A 14,148-nucleotide genomic window follows, 5' to 3' on the forward strand; every position below is an offset into this window, starting at 1 on the left:
GCTCTGAAACTCATCGCATGTTTTTATTTTGAAGGGAAAGACCAGTTAGTCTCACACACACACACACACACACACACACACACACACACACACACCATCATCAATCTCAAGCTGTAAACAATTCGCCGCAATAAAAACAATACTTAAACACGCAAAATGTTGCAACAAAAACCGCACACCAATGCAGCTAAACCGTTTTATTTTGAAACCGTCACTTGCGACAAACACACAGAGGCGATTGCACATTTCACAGAAGTCTGCACAAACAAACTACAGTGATACCTCGGCTTATGAACGCTTTAGCTAACGAATTTTGCACCTTACGAACGTTAAATTCGCGAGAATATATATTGGCATACAAACTATTTGTACATGAAGAGAAAAGGCAGACGACAGAGCTTGAAACAAAAAAAAAAAAAATGTGAAAAGGTGAGAACATGGAAAGAAAACAGTGAAATTTGGACTCGTTTCAACTTTATTGATAGTTGAAAGGCAGAGTGTAGACTGCACAGAAAAGACAAGCAAGTGAACCAGCTATTAATGAAGTTTCTCGTGTGTCATTTGCTGTCGCAATATCACAACTTCCAAGATACACAACCCGAAGCTCCTTGAGACACTATGCAAAAAGCTATCCATTCCATCAAGCCATCAACAACCATCACAAAGGTAAATAAAACGACTTTATTATACTGTACAGTTTATTTCTTTAATTACAATACCATAGCACATTTATTATACATAAAATAAGGTATATTGTGTTTAGTTTTAGGTCTTATTTAGCTGAAAATTATGTTTTATGGGAACCTGGGAACAAATTATTCTCATTTTAATGGTTTCCTGAAGGAAATTAATGTTTGGAATGCAATTTATTTTGCCTTACACCCAGTTTGTAGGAAACAATTAAGTTCCAAGGTATCACTGTATTTCATGACCGAAGACAACAAGAAAAGGATTTGGCGAAATGTGATTGATCGCAATTCCAAACAGCTGAGCGTCCACTGTTAGCATTGCAATTTTTTTAATTTGTGTTAACCACAATTCACCTAATTGGCTTTTCCTTCAAAAGCAACAAAAAAACACCTCAACTTTTGCAGGAAAAAAAAGCAAAATCAATTAGATGAAGCTGTTGCTGTTTCTAGAATCCAGCGACATGTTTTTTGTTTTTTTTTTTCCCCCCCACTCGACGCCACTCTCCTGTTAAGCGATTTTTCACTTGAGATGTGGAGTTTCCTGCCTCCCCCCGCTAAAGGGTTGAACCAAAGGACATGGGCATTAGGCACCAAAAGCAAAAACGGCCAGCCGCGAAAAGCATGTGATGTTCCCAGTGGGCCTGAATAAGGAGGGGAGAGCGCTGATTTAACACACTAAATTTGTTTTTGTCACGCTGGATCTAATCCACTCCACTTTTTGCTCTGGGCGAGCTCTCCTCCTCCTCCTTTTCCTTCTTCTCCTCCTCCATCATCAAAATGTTTGACAAGGACACTTGCAAGCGCATAATATTTGCATAAATGCCTGTCGTCGGCATGTTTCAATGCTCCGACAATAAAAGCACATCTTGTATTCCAAAAAAAGGAGGCTGGGGTGGAGGGAGTCGAAAACCACCGGGAGGGAGCCCGCATTGTAAAGAACAGCCTATAAAAATCAGCATGTTTGAAGATCCTGTGAAAACTCCATTTTGGCCAAGGCTGAATTAAAAATAAAATGAAAAATAAGTGTGATTTTAAAGGCAGCGAGTGATGAATATCCTTCTTAAAAATGTTTGGAATTGGATTAGCCTTTATTAGTCTCGCAGTGGAGACATTTACATTTCACAGCAACAGAGTGATGAAAATAAGAGGAAAGGAAGAAGTAGAAAAACAAAATACAGGAGCTGCTATAAAGGCAGTCACTCTTGCGGTGATATCCAGAAGGAAAAAACAAACAAATTACAAATAATGTGACAAAAGACACAGTTCTAGTTGAAAGAGGGGCAAATCAAAGCATTCTTTTCACTAGTGGATCAGACACGTCATGGTGGAATGTGCACGTCTGCTACAAACTACTGTAAATGTTGAAAGCAAACACGAAGCTGTAGCATCCATTGATGAAGAGATTGTCCTGCATCCCATGTGAGCTAGGTTGTCTGAGGCCTTACATGCTAAACATGCTATTAGCTATCTGATAGCTAGCTGGCTTTCTATCTATTTGAGTTACTTCATTATTATTATTATTATTATTATTAAAATGAAGGCTTTTTTTAGGGTGCACCTTATACACCGGAAAATACGGTAATGAATTTCTCCCAAGTTGATCATGGGAACAGTGCAAGCCGCCATTGGGAACCAACATGTCAAGAGTGTCTCCTAAGCTCTCGAGCGCTCAGCCCCGCGATTTGGAAGGCCTCTCGCCCCATTTGGCCGCCTCCCCCTCGCTGCCCCTTCGCCGCCCCTTCGCCGCCTCGGGCTGTGTTATTGAGTGGAGGAGCCAAATTGTTTCCCTTTTGTATTGCGAGACTCCATCCTGTCTGTGGGTCTCCAGACCCCTAAAACCACAGTTGGCAGCACAGTCAGCCTGTCTTGAGGAATGCGAGGGGGGCCTTCGAATGGCGACGCCCTCGCTTGCTCTCTGGCTGCCTGCTCAAAAAAAAAAAAAAAAAAAAAGGGGGACAGCATCATTGCTCTCCCTCACTTTTCCAGGCACAAATACGCTCGCAAACAAACTGAAACGGAGCGGACGCTGATTTTTCTTCCCCCTTCGCTCCAATTTTTTTTCTCTCTTTCTGCGGGCGTAGAGTCGCTCGGTCTGCGATCTTGCGGATTACAGGCCCTCCTGCGCTTTGAACAATAAGCCATTAAAAGCGCGTCACAGTGATAGTCGAGTGGGGGGGGGGACTCCCTCCTTTGCAATATCGCAAGGCGTAATCTGGGCCCAGACTGGCTGTCTGAAACTCAGACTGCTGACGGTAACCAAATGTCACGCGGGGTCAGTCGGAACGACAGTCCTTTCTCGTACCATCTTTTAACCGTGACCTCTCCATTTTTCTTCTTTCCAATGAGAATTTTCCACCCATCGGCGGATTTCTGACTTTTTTAGACTAAAATGACCAGATCAAACTAATACGGCTGTGTAAGCTCTCAGTCGTACAGAAGTGGTCCATCGAGGAAAAGGTTTCTTCAGCCGACATCTGTACTTCTTTGAAGGTGTCGGACGTTTCGCTTCTTATCCAAGAGGCTTCGTCAGCAAACTAAAGTCTTACTGGTAGTTTAGGCCCTATATATATATATCCGTACTATCCAGACGTGGCGGTGCCAGACCAGTCAATGCTCTCAGGTTGGGGGAGCAGAGAACTATTCCTTGAGGCTATCACCTCATCAGCATAAATGAGCCTATGTTGCCTAAGAAGTCTGTTGTAGGAACGATCCAAATTGAACCTCAGCCCACCATGGCGATTTAGAGAAGGGTGCTGCTGTTTTATGAAAATAGCTTTTTTGACTCCCTTTTCTAAGCATCTATTTTCTTTCGCTAAGATTTTAACCTCACTGTCGTCGAATGTATGGTTGCTAGCTTTGAGGCGCATATGTACCGAAAATTGAGTCCCACTAGTATTATCCGTGTGATTGACATTTTAGAAAATCTTGAAAAATTGACACATTGGCCATTTTTAGAAAGTGTTGAACATTTTATAAACATTTTAAAATTGCCTTTAATTTTTTTATTTAAATTCGTATATCGTTATGTGTCTAGCGACCAATCCAGGTTGTAGTAAGCCTCCGCCCGCCTCACTCCACCATGGCAATTTAGTGAAGGGTTTTGCTGTTTTATGAAAATAGCTTCTTTTACTATAGTAGCTTATTTTACTCCCCTTTATGAGTAGTACTGCACAGAGACGCTCCTAAACAGCAAATGCCGGTGATCGAAATGAGCAAATTAGCCATGGTGGGCTCCCCTTTTACCCCCAGAAGCAGAAAAGCGGCTAATGAATACGGCATGGGCGAATATCACCCGACATTCCTTTACATTTTGATATTCCACATGAGAGCGCATTTCCCATGCTAACAAGCGTTGCGACATGCCCTTGCAATTCAAAGATCACACGCTCATGCCTACTTGTCCCCAATTACGCCAAACACCCCCCATACCCCCCTTTGAAACGGATCTGCTTTGTGTTAAATATATTTACACTTGAAAAACGTCTGGACAGAGAGCTCGCCCCTACCCGAAGAAGGTGTACGGAATACTAATCGGAGCGTTTGGTAGCCCGCTATTGATGTCCGCCGAGGATCCTCGCGCTGGTGGGTGTGGAAGGGGGTTCAACAAAACAACGACATGAGGGAGCGACATCTTGACGTTCTTTGTTATTTTTCTAGCTTGGACAGGATACGCGATTGGCATAATAAAAAATTCATCCATGCATCATGAGCGTCGCCGTAATGCACCCGCTCACCCGTTTAGTCATAAATTGTCAGCCGATTCGTGAACAGGTTGGTTTGAATTTGAGCAAGTCACAAAATATCGGAATTTACCCTGTACCGTAAATTTGGCAATTTTGTAACGCTATTAAAACAGACTCTCTGCATATGACTTGGAATCTAGACTGGGTGAAGCTTCAGAAGCACCTTCAAGTGACCATACTACTGTATTTTCCGGTGTACAAGGTGCACCCCCAACGAATGGTGTATTTTCAAACTTTTTCCATATATAAGGTACATCGGACTGTAAGGCGCACCTTCAATGAATGAAAACCATTTACCAAATATAATATATAAATATATCAAAGTTTTCCAAATATAAGTAAGACCACATTATAAGGTGCTAATTCATCTACATGAGGGAATGCAGTTGACTTCACATATAAGGTGCACCTGCGTATAAGGCGCAGGGTTTTTGTGTGCGCCTTATACACCGGAAAATATCGACATTTGAATACAAAAAAAAAATAATGACCAATAACTTTTTTCAGAGAGCCCTAAATGACGAGATGGAGAGCATGGCCAAACATGTGAAGTCCACGCAAGACAAGGACGGCGCAAAACCGCTGGACAAGCCCGAGCAGTCAGTCTGCAGAGCACTACTTGCTACTCCAGTCGTCTCGACGAATACAGTTGAACATCCGTCAATACGACTCCTGTTTGCAGGTTCCTCCTGCAGTTATCTGAGATCCCCAACTTCTCCGAAAGGGTCTTCTGCATCCTTTTCCAGTCCACTTTCTCTGAATGCATCACCTCAATTAGCCGAAAAATGGAAATACTACAAAGAACATGCAAGGTGAGACACCCCTCCCACCATTCTTTGGTGTAAATTTTAATAATAACAATACATTTCATTTCTAAGCGCCTTTCAAAACTCTCAAGGTCACTTTACAGTCACAGGATACGTTTTTCTGCGGGTGAGCAGCGGCAGCCACACGCGTCAGTGTTCACGGAACCCGGAAGTAACACAAATAGATAGAAAGCTAGCTAAGATATAGCTAGTCAGCAAGATAGCTAGCCAGAGAGATAACTAATAGCTAGCTAGAGAGTTAATAGATAGCAAATATATAGCTAGCTAATAGATAGCAACACGCGTCAGCCCGGAAGCAACTCTAATAGATAGAAAGCTAGCTCAGCTATAGCTAATAGAACTGAGCATTAGTGTGTGTGACTTGTCTGTATCTGTGTTTCAGTCTCTTCAGAGTGGAAAGTGCGTCTTACAGGTTCTGGGTCTGGTTCTGGCTTTTGGTAACTTCATGAATGGAGGGAATCGAACCCGCGGGCAGGCTGATGGCTTCACTTTGGACATCCTGCCCAAACTGAAGGACGTTAAGAGCAGCGTGAGTGCTTCACAGAAAATTCATATTCACGTTGCAGTCAAACGGCAACGTTATCTTGACACGCAAAAGCCAATAATAATAAGAATAATAACAATACATTACATTTTAAGCGCCTTTCAAAGCTCTCAAGGACACTTTACAGTCACAGACAAGCATAGGTACTATAATAAATAAAATACAATCACAAATAGAATACAAGAAATAAAATACAATTATAAATAGAAACAAGAGAAAGCGCTCCACGTAAAATGCGATTCTAAATGTGTGGCTTTTGAGCTGGGATTTGAAGGTGGCAGGAGAATCCATGTTACTACCAATTTTGGAGGAAGTGAGTTCCAGAGTTTGGTTGCAGAGCAGCTGAAAGCTCTGTCCCCCATCGTGCTGAGACGGGCAGGGGGAGGGAGGAAGAGGATCTGAGGGAACGAGAGGGAATAGAAATGTGAAGAAGGTCAAATAGGTAAGGGGGGGCAAGGTTATGGATAGCGCAAAATGTATAAAGAAGAATTTTGAAGTTGATTCTATACTTGACCGGGAGCCAGTGGAGCTCTTGGAGGACGGCGGTGATGTGGTGAAAGGATGAGGTTCTGGTGATGATCCGAGCTGAAGAATTCTGGACCAGTTGAAGTTTGTGGAGACGTTTCTGAGGGACGCCGAGGAGAAATGAATTGCAATAGTCAATCCGGGAGCTGACAAGACTATGAACGAGGATAGCAGTGGTGCGAGGAGTGAGAGACGGGCCGAGACGATTGATATCGCGTAGGTGGAAGTACGCAGATCGGGTTAAGTTATTTATATAGGAGTGGTGTCAAGGATGACACCGAGGCAAAAGACCTGATGGGAGGGAGAAACGGTCCAGGAGAAACTGTTAGCTTTGCTCAAGGTGGATTTGGTAGCAACCAGGAGAACTTCAGTTTTGCACTGTTAAAAAAAATCTTGACCTCCGGTAGCTCCCCCAAGCCGTAATTAAGAATCCAGTCATGAAACTTGTGTTTCGACATGAGCCGCGGAGCTTTGGAGGAGAGGCCGCGGTGTTTATTCTTCTGGCTCAATATCACAGCGGCCGCTCCCACTCTGCCCTTGGCGCCGCCATATATGGCCACCATGTTGCATTTGCGCTGCGCCGGAGGTGGACCCGACGTTTGGTCCATAAAGAACATCCCGCTCTGAATTATGACAGCCTTCCTGAGCGTGTTGTTACATTGTTCGCCCTAATGTCATGATTAATCTTCCCCTCCTAAATCCGCTGTTTCTATTTTGGTATGCCCACACACAAATTGAAACGTCCTGCGCACGGTTGAGTAGATTAATAAATAAAGGATTTGGCTTTACAGGGATACCTTGGCTTACAAACTTAATTGGTTCCCAGACAGAGTGTGTAAGGCGAAAAGTGTGTATCCCAAAAATTAATTTCCCACAGGAAAGCATTAAAATGAGAATCATCCCTTCCCAGGTCCCCATAAAACATCATTTTCTACTTTCTAAGCCTTAAAACTACACAAAATAATCCTTATTTTATGTATAATAAATGTGCTACGGTATTATAATCAAAGAAATACACTGTACTGTATCATAAAGTCATTTTATTGACCTTTGCGAGGGTCGTTAATGGAATGGGGTTGCCAGTTTCATCAGCTTTAAACACTTAATGAGGAACGTATCCTTCGTTCACCATCTTGAGGAATGATCCCTTGGAGGTGCTTTCTCTGCAATAATTTTACCTTGTTCCTCATCAGTTGTGTTATGTTTAGCTGGGTTGATAGCATTTTCTGGGTCTGAGAAGACAGTAATTTCATCTCTGCTGTATGTCATGCATATTAGCATATTTGACAATCAAACTGACATTGATTTTGACTTGATTTTGCATCAAGTGTACAGATGGCTAATGCAGGTTATTTGTGGAGCCTGATTGATGGGCATTTTAACCTTGCAGTCTACACTCTGCCTTTGAACTATCAAATTATAAATTTCACTGTTTTATATCCATTTTCTCACTCTCTGTCGTCTGCCTGTCTCTTTAATGTTTAAAGCACCTCCCCTCACTCCTGCGTTCTTGACCAATCACGTGGCTTTAACCAAAGACTGGGGGCGGGGAATAGAGGACCAAAAAAAAGGTCGGCTGCCATTTTTTGTTAGAACGGGCTCGATCGCGAACGACACATCACTCATTGTGGCGCTCCGTGTGTTTCCCGAAAAATAGTTTGTATGCCAAGGTAAAATGTTCATAAATTTAACGTTCGTAAACCAAGGGGTTCGTAAACCGAGATATTACTGTATTCGTGTATTTCTTTATTTTTTTCTTTCTTTCAGGATACCTCGCAGAGTCTTTTGTCCTACGTGGTTGCTTACTATCTGAGGCACTTTGATGAGGTATGTTTTCATTTCTGTTTATTTGAATCGCTTTTGCGTTCGGGTTCGATTCCCTCAGAAATCCTTCCAGCGCCCCCTCCTCCCTCCCGCCCCCTTTTCATCTCCCATCTCGCCAGAGGATACAATGACTTATCCTTTATCAAATTATTTATTTTTGTCTTTTCCGTCGTCTATACGGCAAACTGCAATCTCGCTTCTCCGGTTTGGCTCGTATTTTTATTATTATTATTAATGATTTCTTTTTTGTCTGCGTTTCACTCTTCATCTCCCGGCCTGCGTTCGTTCGTTCGTTCAAAGCAGTCGCGGGTTCGCTGGCACGCCATCTAAAGAGACGGCGGTGTAAATAATTAGTTTTTGCCAGATGAGATGAACTCAGCCCCGTCGCGCCGCTTGCCAAAATCAACCTGCTTTTACGTGCTCGCCGAAAGCTGTAATGGCCTCGCCGCGACAGTGATGGAGAGGACCCTGATGATTTTTTTCCCTGTTTGCCTCACTTAATTGATCCTTAATGTGTTGCAAAACCAAACATCTCTTCTCGGACTTGTTTGAATGGATTCTTAAGTGCACGTGGGCCGCTTAAAACATTTGTCTCAATCCAGCCTTGAATGTTGTGTTTCACCCACCAGCACGCTGGAAGAGAAACGTGCGTCTACCCTCTGCCCGAACCGCATGACCTCTTCCAGGCCTCCCAGATGAAGTTCGAGGACTTTCAAAAGGACCTGCGCAAGCTACGCAAAGACCTAACCGGTAAGGTCACATGACCCCTCCCCCTCTCCGACCTGCTTTTTAAATAATAATAATACATTTCATTTATAAGTGCCTTTCAAAACTCTCATGGTCACTTGACAGTCACATTTTTCTGTGGGTGAGCAGCGGCAGCCACACGAGCCAGCGTTCACTCAATCCCGAATAATTCAAATAGCTAATCGGTAGCTAGCTTGATAGCCAGATAGATAGCTAGCTAGATAGTCAGAAATCTAGCTAACTAGTAGATAGCCAGCCAGATGGTCAGAAAGCTAGCCAGATCCCGGACACTCTTACTACTCTTACCACTTGCTACTTAACCGTGACCTCAGAGGTGTTATTTGTTTATGAGCAACGCGTGAGGAAAAGCGAAGCTCTTGAATTATGCATGAGGCCTTAAACTTCACGCGCGGAAACGGAAACTAATCCCACCCCCACCTCCCATCCCAAAAAAAAAAGCCGAGCATTGGCGTGGCGGCGCTCAGATTGGCGGAGGTGTGTCAAGTGCCAGATAACATCTGGTTGTTGTCGAGACGACAAGCAGAAACAGATGTGAGTGTTTCAGGACGACGAGACCCCCGTGGGTTCGCCAGAGAGCTCCTCATGAAATGGAGATCAGCGTACATCATGGAGGTGCTCCTTTCACTTTCACCCGCGGTAAAGCCGGGAAAGAAATCCTCTGGAAAATTTGGGAGATGTAAGCATTAGAAATTCATCGCGTTCTGTTTGCAACGGCGTCGGCGGAAAATACAGAAACTTTGCGGCGCTAGGTCACACTTTTGTCAACTCACCCCTCATGCGCCCGACACATTTGTTTGTTTGCTTGTTTATTTATTTAGATATGTGTTTATGAATGTATTTTTAATCTATGTATTTATTTATTTATTAATATTCATGAATTTATTTTTAATCTATGCATTTATTTGTGTTTATTTATGTATTTCTTCATGTTTATTTCTTTTTGTTAATCTATATATTTATTTATTTTCTATGTATTCATTTGTATGTTTGTTTATCTATTTGTTTGTTTGCTTTTAATTATTCTATTTATTTATGTTTATTTATTTACTTGTCCGTCTATTTGTTTATTTTCTAATGTATTTATTAATTATTTATCGATTTGTTTGTTCATCCGTTCATTTATTCATGTATTTATTTGTTGATAGATTTGTCAATTTTTCTTGTTTATTTTAATTAATTAATTTCTTTGTTTATTTATCTATTTGTTTTTTTTTTTTTTTTACCGGGATGTCTATGCATTTATTTTTAAATCAATATATGTTTTTATTTATTTGTCTATTTATTATTTATTTTTATTTATTTGTTCGTTCATTTATTCATGTATTTATTAATTTATGTAACTATCAATTTACAGACTATTTGTTTATTTGTTTAATGTATGTATTTATTTATTTATTTGACACCCAACAACTAGGATGTAGAAGAAATGTTAGAAAACCCCCAGGTCTTCAAATAGCTGACACGGACATGTAGCCGTCATCTGAAAGTCATGTATAAAGGGGGTGGGTCGGGGGCTTCGGCCCTCGGGACCCCCCCATCATCAAGATCTTCCTGTTCCAACACATCCGCCTCAAATGACGCATTATTTGGTTGCCGGGCTCCTGCCGAGCGCGCCATGAGGTGATCATTTGAATCAGGTGTGTTGGAGGAGGCGGATGAGCCAAAACAGAGTCCGCACGAGCGGACGTGCAAAGCCACCGACAATCCACAACAAAGGATCACGACTCGACGTTGTTGTCTACTGGAACTAAACCGGATGCCCCAATCGCCATCAACCGGCTACTCAAGCCCCTCCCGCCATCCCCCCCGCACTCATTTCTATTCATGGGGAAGCAGCGTAGAAATTGGATGGATGGCTAATCCGGGATTTTGATTGACCTGCGTGCAATAATAATAATACAATAATCATCAGTAATGGAGGTGGCAAAAAAAAGAAATAAAATTTCATTGCTTTTCTCAACCGTTTAAAAAAATGGTTTATGTATTTAGTTTATTTATTTATCTATTGATTTAGCTTTTGTTTAGTTTGTCATTGATTTTTAATCTATTTCCGCAATCTATTTATTTATTTATTTGCCTATTATGTATTAATTTGTTTTTGATCTCTTTGTGTATCTCGTCCATTTATTTATTATCTATTTATTTAGCTATTTATTGATTCAGCTTTTATGTATTTTTTATCTATTTACACACCTATTTATTTACTTGTTTATTACTTTTTTATCTATTTGTGCGCTTATCCATTTATTTATTTATCTATGAATATATGTATTTATTTATCTATTGATTAAGCTTTTATGTATTCTTTTTTTATCTTTCCACACCTATTTATTTATTTGCCTATTATTTATTTGTTTATTAGTTTTTTATCTATTTGTGCTGTTATTTATGTATTTATTCATCTATTTATCTATGTATACATGTATTTATCTATTTATTGATTGAGCTTTTATTTATTCTTTTTTTTATCTATTTCCGCACCTATTTGCCTATTATTTGTTTGTTGATTATTTTTTTTATTGATCTATTTGTGCACGTATCCATTTATTTCTATATTTGGTCATGCTTTTCACCGCGGTGTCCCATTTTCACGGCATCTCCAGACATCAACAAGTCGCTGTCACGTCTTAATCATCAAGAAGTGGAAATTCATGTTATTGTTGGCAACGGAATCTGGCCTCGTTCGTGTCGTTTGGAGTTAAGCAAAAAAGAAGCTACTTCAATCTGGTTGAATGTTCCCGAGTGAAACATATGGAGAGAGAGATCATTTTATTGATTGATCAAAATCTCTGCGTGCCGCTTGGCTTGATGAAGCGAACAAATGTGGCGTTTGGGAAATGGCTCATTTTTGGCTCTTTCTGGAAGGATTCGTCGGCACATTTCCAAGTTGTGACTTGTGCACAGTCGCTTATAAATGTGTTTTTTTGTGCAAATAATAACGCGCCATTTTAGCCCAGTCGTCAATTCCTCAAAACACGGTCTGGTCTCTGGGATGTTTTTATGTACCTTTGCTGCTAAACCAATCAGGTTGTGCCCCTACACTTTTTGCCAGACGTCTTTTATTTATTTATTTATTTATTTATTTATTTATTCATTCATTCATTCATATTTTTTTACCCGACGTAGTTTGTAACTGTTTACCCGTCTGGATGGCGTTGCCGCAAACTGCCCTGCAAATAAATAAGCAAATAAACGAATTAAAAAAATGACTGAATAAATTAATTAGTAAATTAATTAGTAAATAAATGTGTAAATAAATGTGTAAATACATAAGTAAATAAATAAGTAAATAAATGTGTAAATGAATAAGTAAATAAATTAGAAAAAGTAAATAAATGTGTCAAGTAATATGTAAATAAATGTGTAAATACATAAGTAAATACATATGTAAATAAATGTGTAAATAAATAGTAAATACATTAGAAAAAGTAAATAAATGTGTAAATGAATATGTAAATAAATGTGTAAATAAATCGTAAATAAATACATAGATAAACTTATGTACAAATAGTACATCAATAAACTCATAGCAAATACACAAATAAATAGACAGATAAATAAATAGATGAATGAATAAAGAAACTTGTCGTCTGTTCAATCTGTAAAGTTCGTCACGACCAAATGTCCCCGGAAGTCCCCAACAGACGCGGCCTTTTCAAATGGGAGCCTGGGTTTTTCCGAAAATGGCTACAATGACATCGGCTAGGGCAAAGAATACAAGCGGAGTCCCCATTAGTAGAGTCGCCGACATATGTTTTCTGAATTGCTCAAACGCCTGCTTTGCTTCTCGTAGGCCTCATCGACATTGCAAATCTACTCGAGAAGGAGCGAGGAAATATTCAGACGCTGTTGATCGGTCCCCCCTGTCACAATGTAACGTATACTCACGCTTCCTTTGCATCCCTTTTCTTCCAGCGTGCTCCAGAGAGACAGAAAAAGTATGCAAGCTGTCCTCGGAAGACAACCTGCAGCCTTTCAAGGACAAGATGGACGACTTTGTTTGCCAGGGTGAGTTACTTTCACTTCTTTCACTTTTGGGAGATACGTCCATTCACGCAGACCACCAGAAAACGGACGCAATTCCGGACGGATGCACGGTGCAGTCCATCTTAATAGATAGATAGAAAGCTAGCTAACAGATAACCAGCTGAACAGTTAGCTAACTAGCTAGATAGCCACAGAGCTAATAAATAGACAGCTACATAGCTAGCTAGCGAGATAGATAGCCAGCTAGACAGTTAGCTAATAAATAGCCAGCTACATGTGCTTATAGATAGCTAGCTCATAGATAGCCAACTCTGTAGCTAGCAAATAGAACTCCAGCCAGGCGGCGCGGTCCGATTATGCCGCCTCTTGACTAGTTCAGAAGTAATAGCATCGAGCTAACATGTGGCCAACCCGAGGATAAAACGTCGAATGCTGTGGTTATGCTAACCATTGGAATCCATCTCCCCAAAAGAGCCGCTTGTGGACTTAGCGTCGCGTTTCACACGTCAACAACTCGGCTGCAAGTGGCTTTCCTTCGCCGTGGTCTCACATGGTTTTGCTTCCATAAATGATCCAATATCTCTTGGAGGAATCAAAGATAAGAGAAAGAAAATGGCTTGTCAGGCTAGCAAAACAACCCAAATCAACTATTTATTGGAGACTTGGCACGGGGAGCCTGGATTTGACCTGATGCAGTGCATTTCTTTGGAAGTTTTGCGCAAACAACACCAACTGAGATGTCAGCGGATGGAGACGCAAATCTCGATCTGCTTGATATTTCGGAACGATAACAACAACCACATCTTCTGTGCTTGATCAGTAAAGCAAAATTATTTCAAGACAGAAAAACTTATCCTGTGACTGTAAAGTGACCTTGAGAGTTTTGAAAGGGGGGGGGGTGCAAAATTGCAAAGAGGCACTGGACACTTACATTTCGGTTACTGTTTAGAGGGTTAATGGATAGCGGGAAGAAAATGTCGAAATGTCTGCTGAAAAGGTGGTGGGCAGGGTGCGGAGGGTCCAGTAGTTTTTTTTCAATGTCATATTCAGGCTGTTTGGCGCCAATGACGCGACACTTTGGTTTATGCTTCCATGTTTAACTATCATAAACAACTTTTAAAGCCATAACACTGCCTTGAAATAGGGAAGCTAAAGCACTTTTTGTTGCGCAAGCGTATCCGGCAACATTGTTTTCTGGGTATTTTATTGATGGATTTATTTTTTTTCATCCAACAATAAAT

The 14,148-nt window shown here is 40.9% G+C and overlaps 1 protein-coding gene across 1 annotated transcript in view; it reads left to right on the forward strand.

The window, feature by feature from the left end:
- The window catches only part of fmn2a (formin 2a), a 41,207-nt gene that overhangs the window by 17,938 nt on the left and 9,121 nt on the right, over positions 1–14,148 (forward strand). The window contains 6 exon segments of the mRNA XM_089012757.1: positions 4,940–5,031; positions 5,115–5,244; positions 5,642–5,788; positions 8,096–8,155; positions 8,782–8,902; positions 12,836–12,928. Of these exon segments, the coding sequence (XP_088868883.1) occupies positions 4,940–5,031; positions 5,115–5,244; positions 5,642–5,788; positions 8,096–8,155; positions 8,782–8,902; positions 12,836–12,928 (643 nt within the window).

The sequence above is a fragment of the Hippocampus bargibanti genome, linkage group LG13 (assembly GCF_051943395.1).
Source record: "Hippocampus bargibanti isolate YZ-2025 linkage group LG13, ASM5194339v1, whole genome shotgun sequence".
Taxonomy (NCBI): domain Eukaryota; kingdom Metazoa; phylum Chordata; class Actinopteri; order Syngnathiformes; family Syngnathidae; genus Hippocampus; species Hippocampus bargibanti.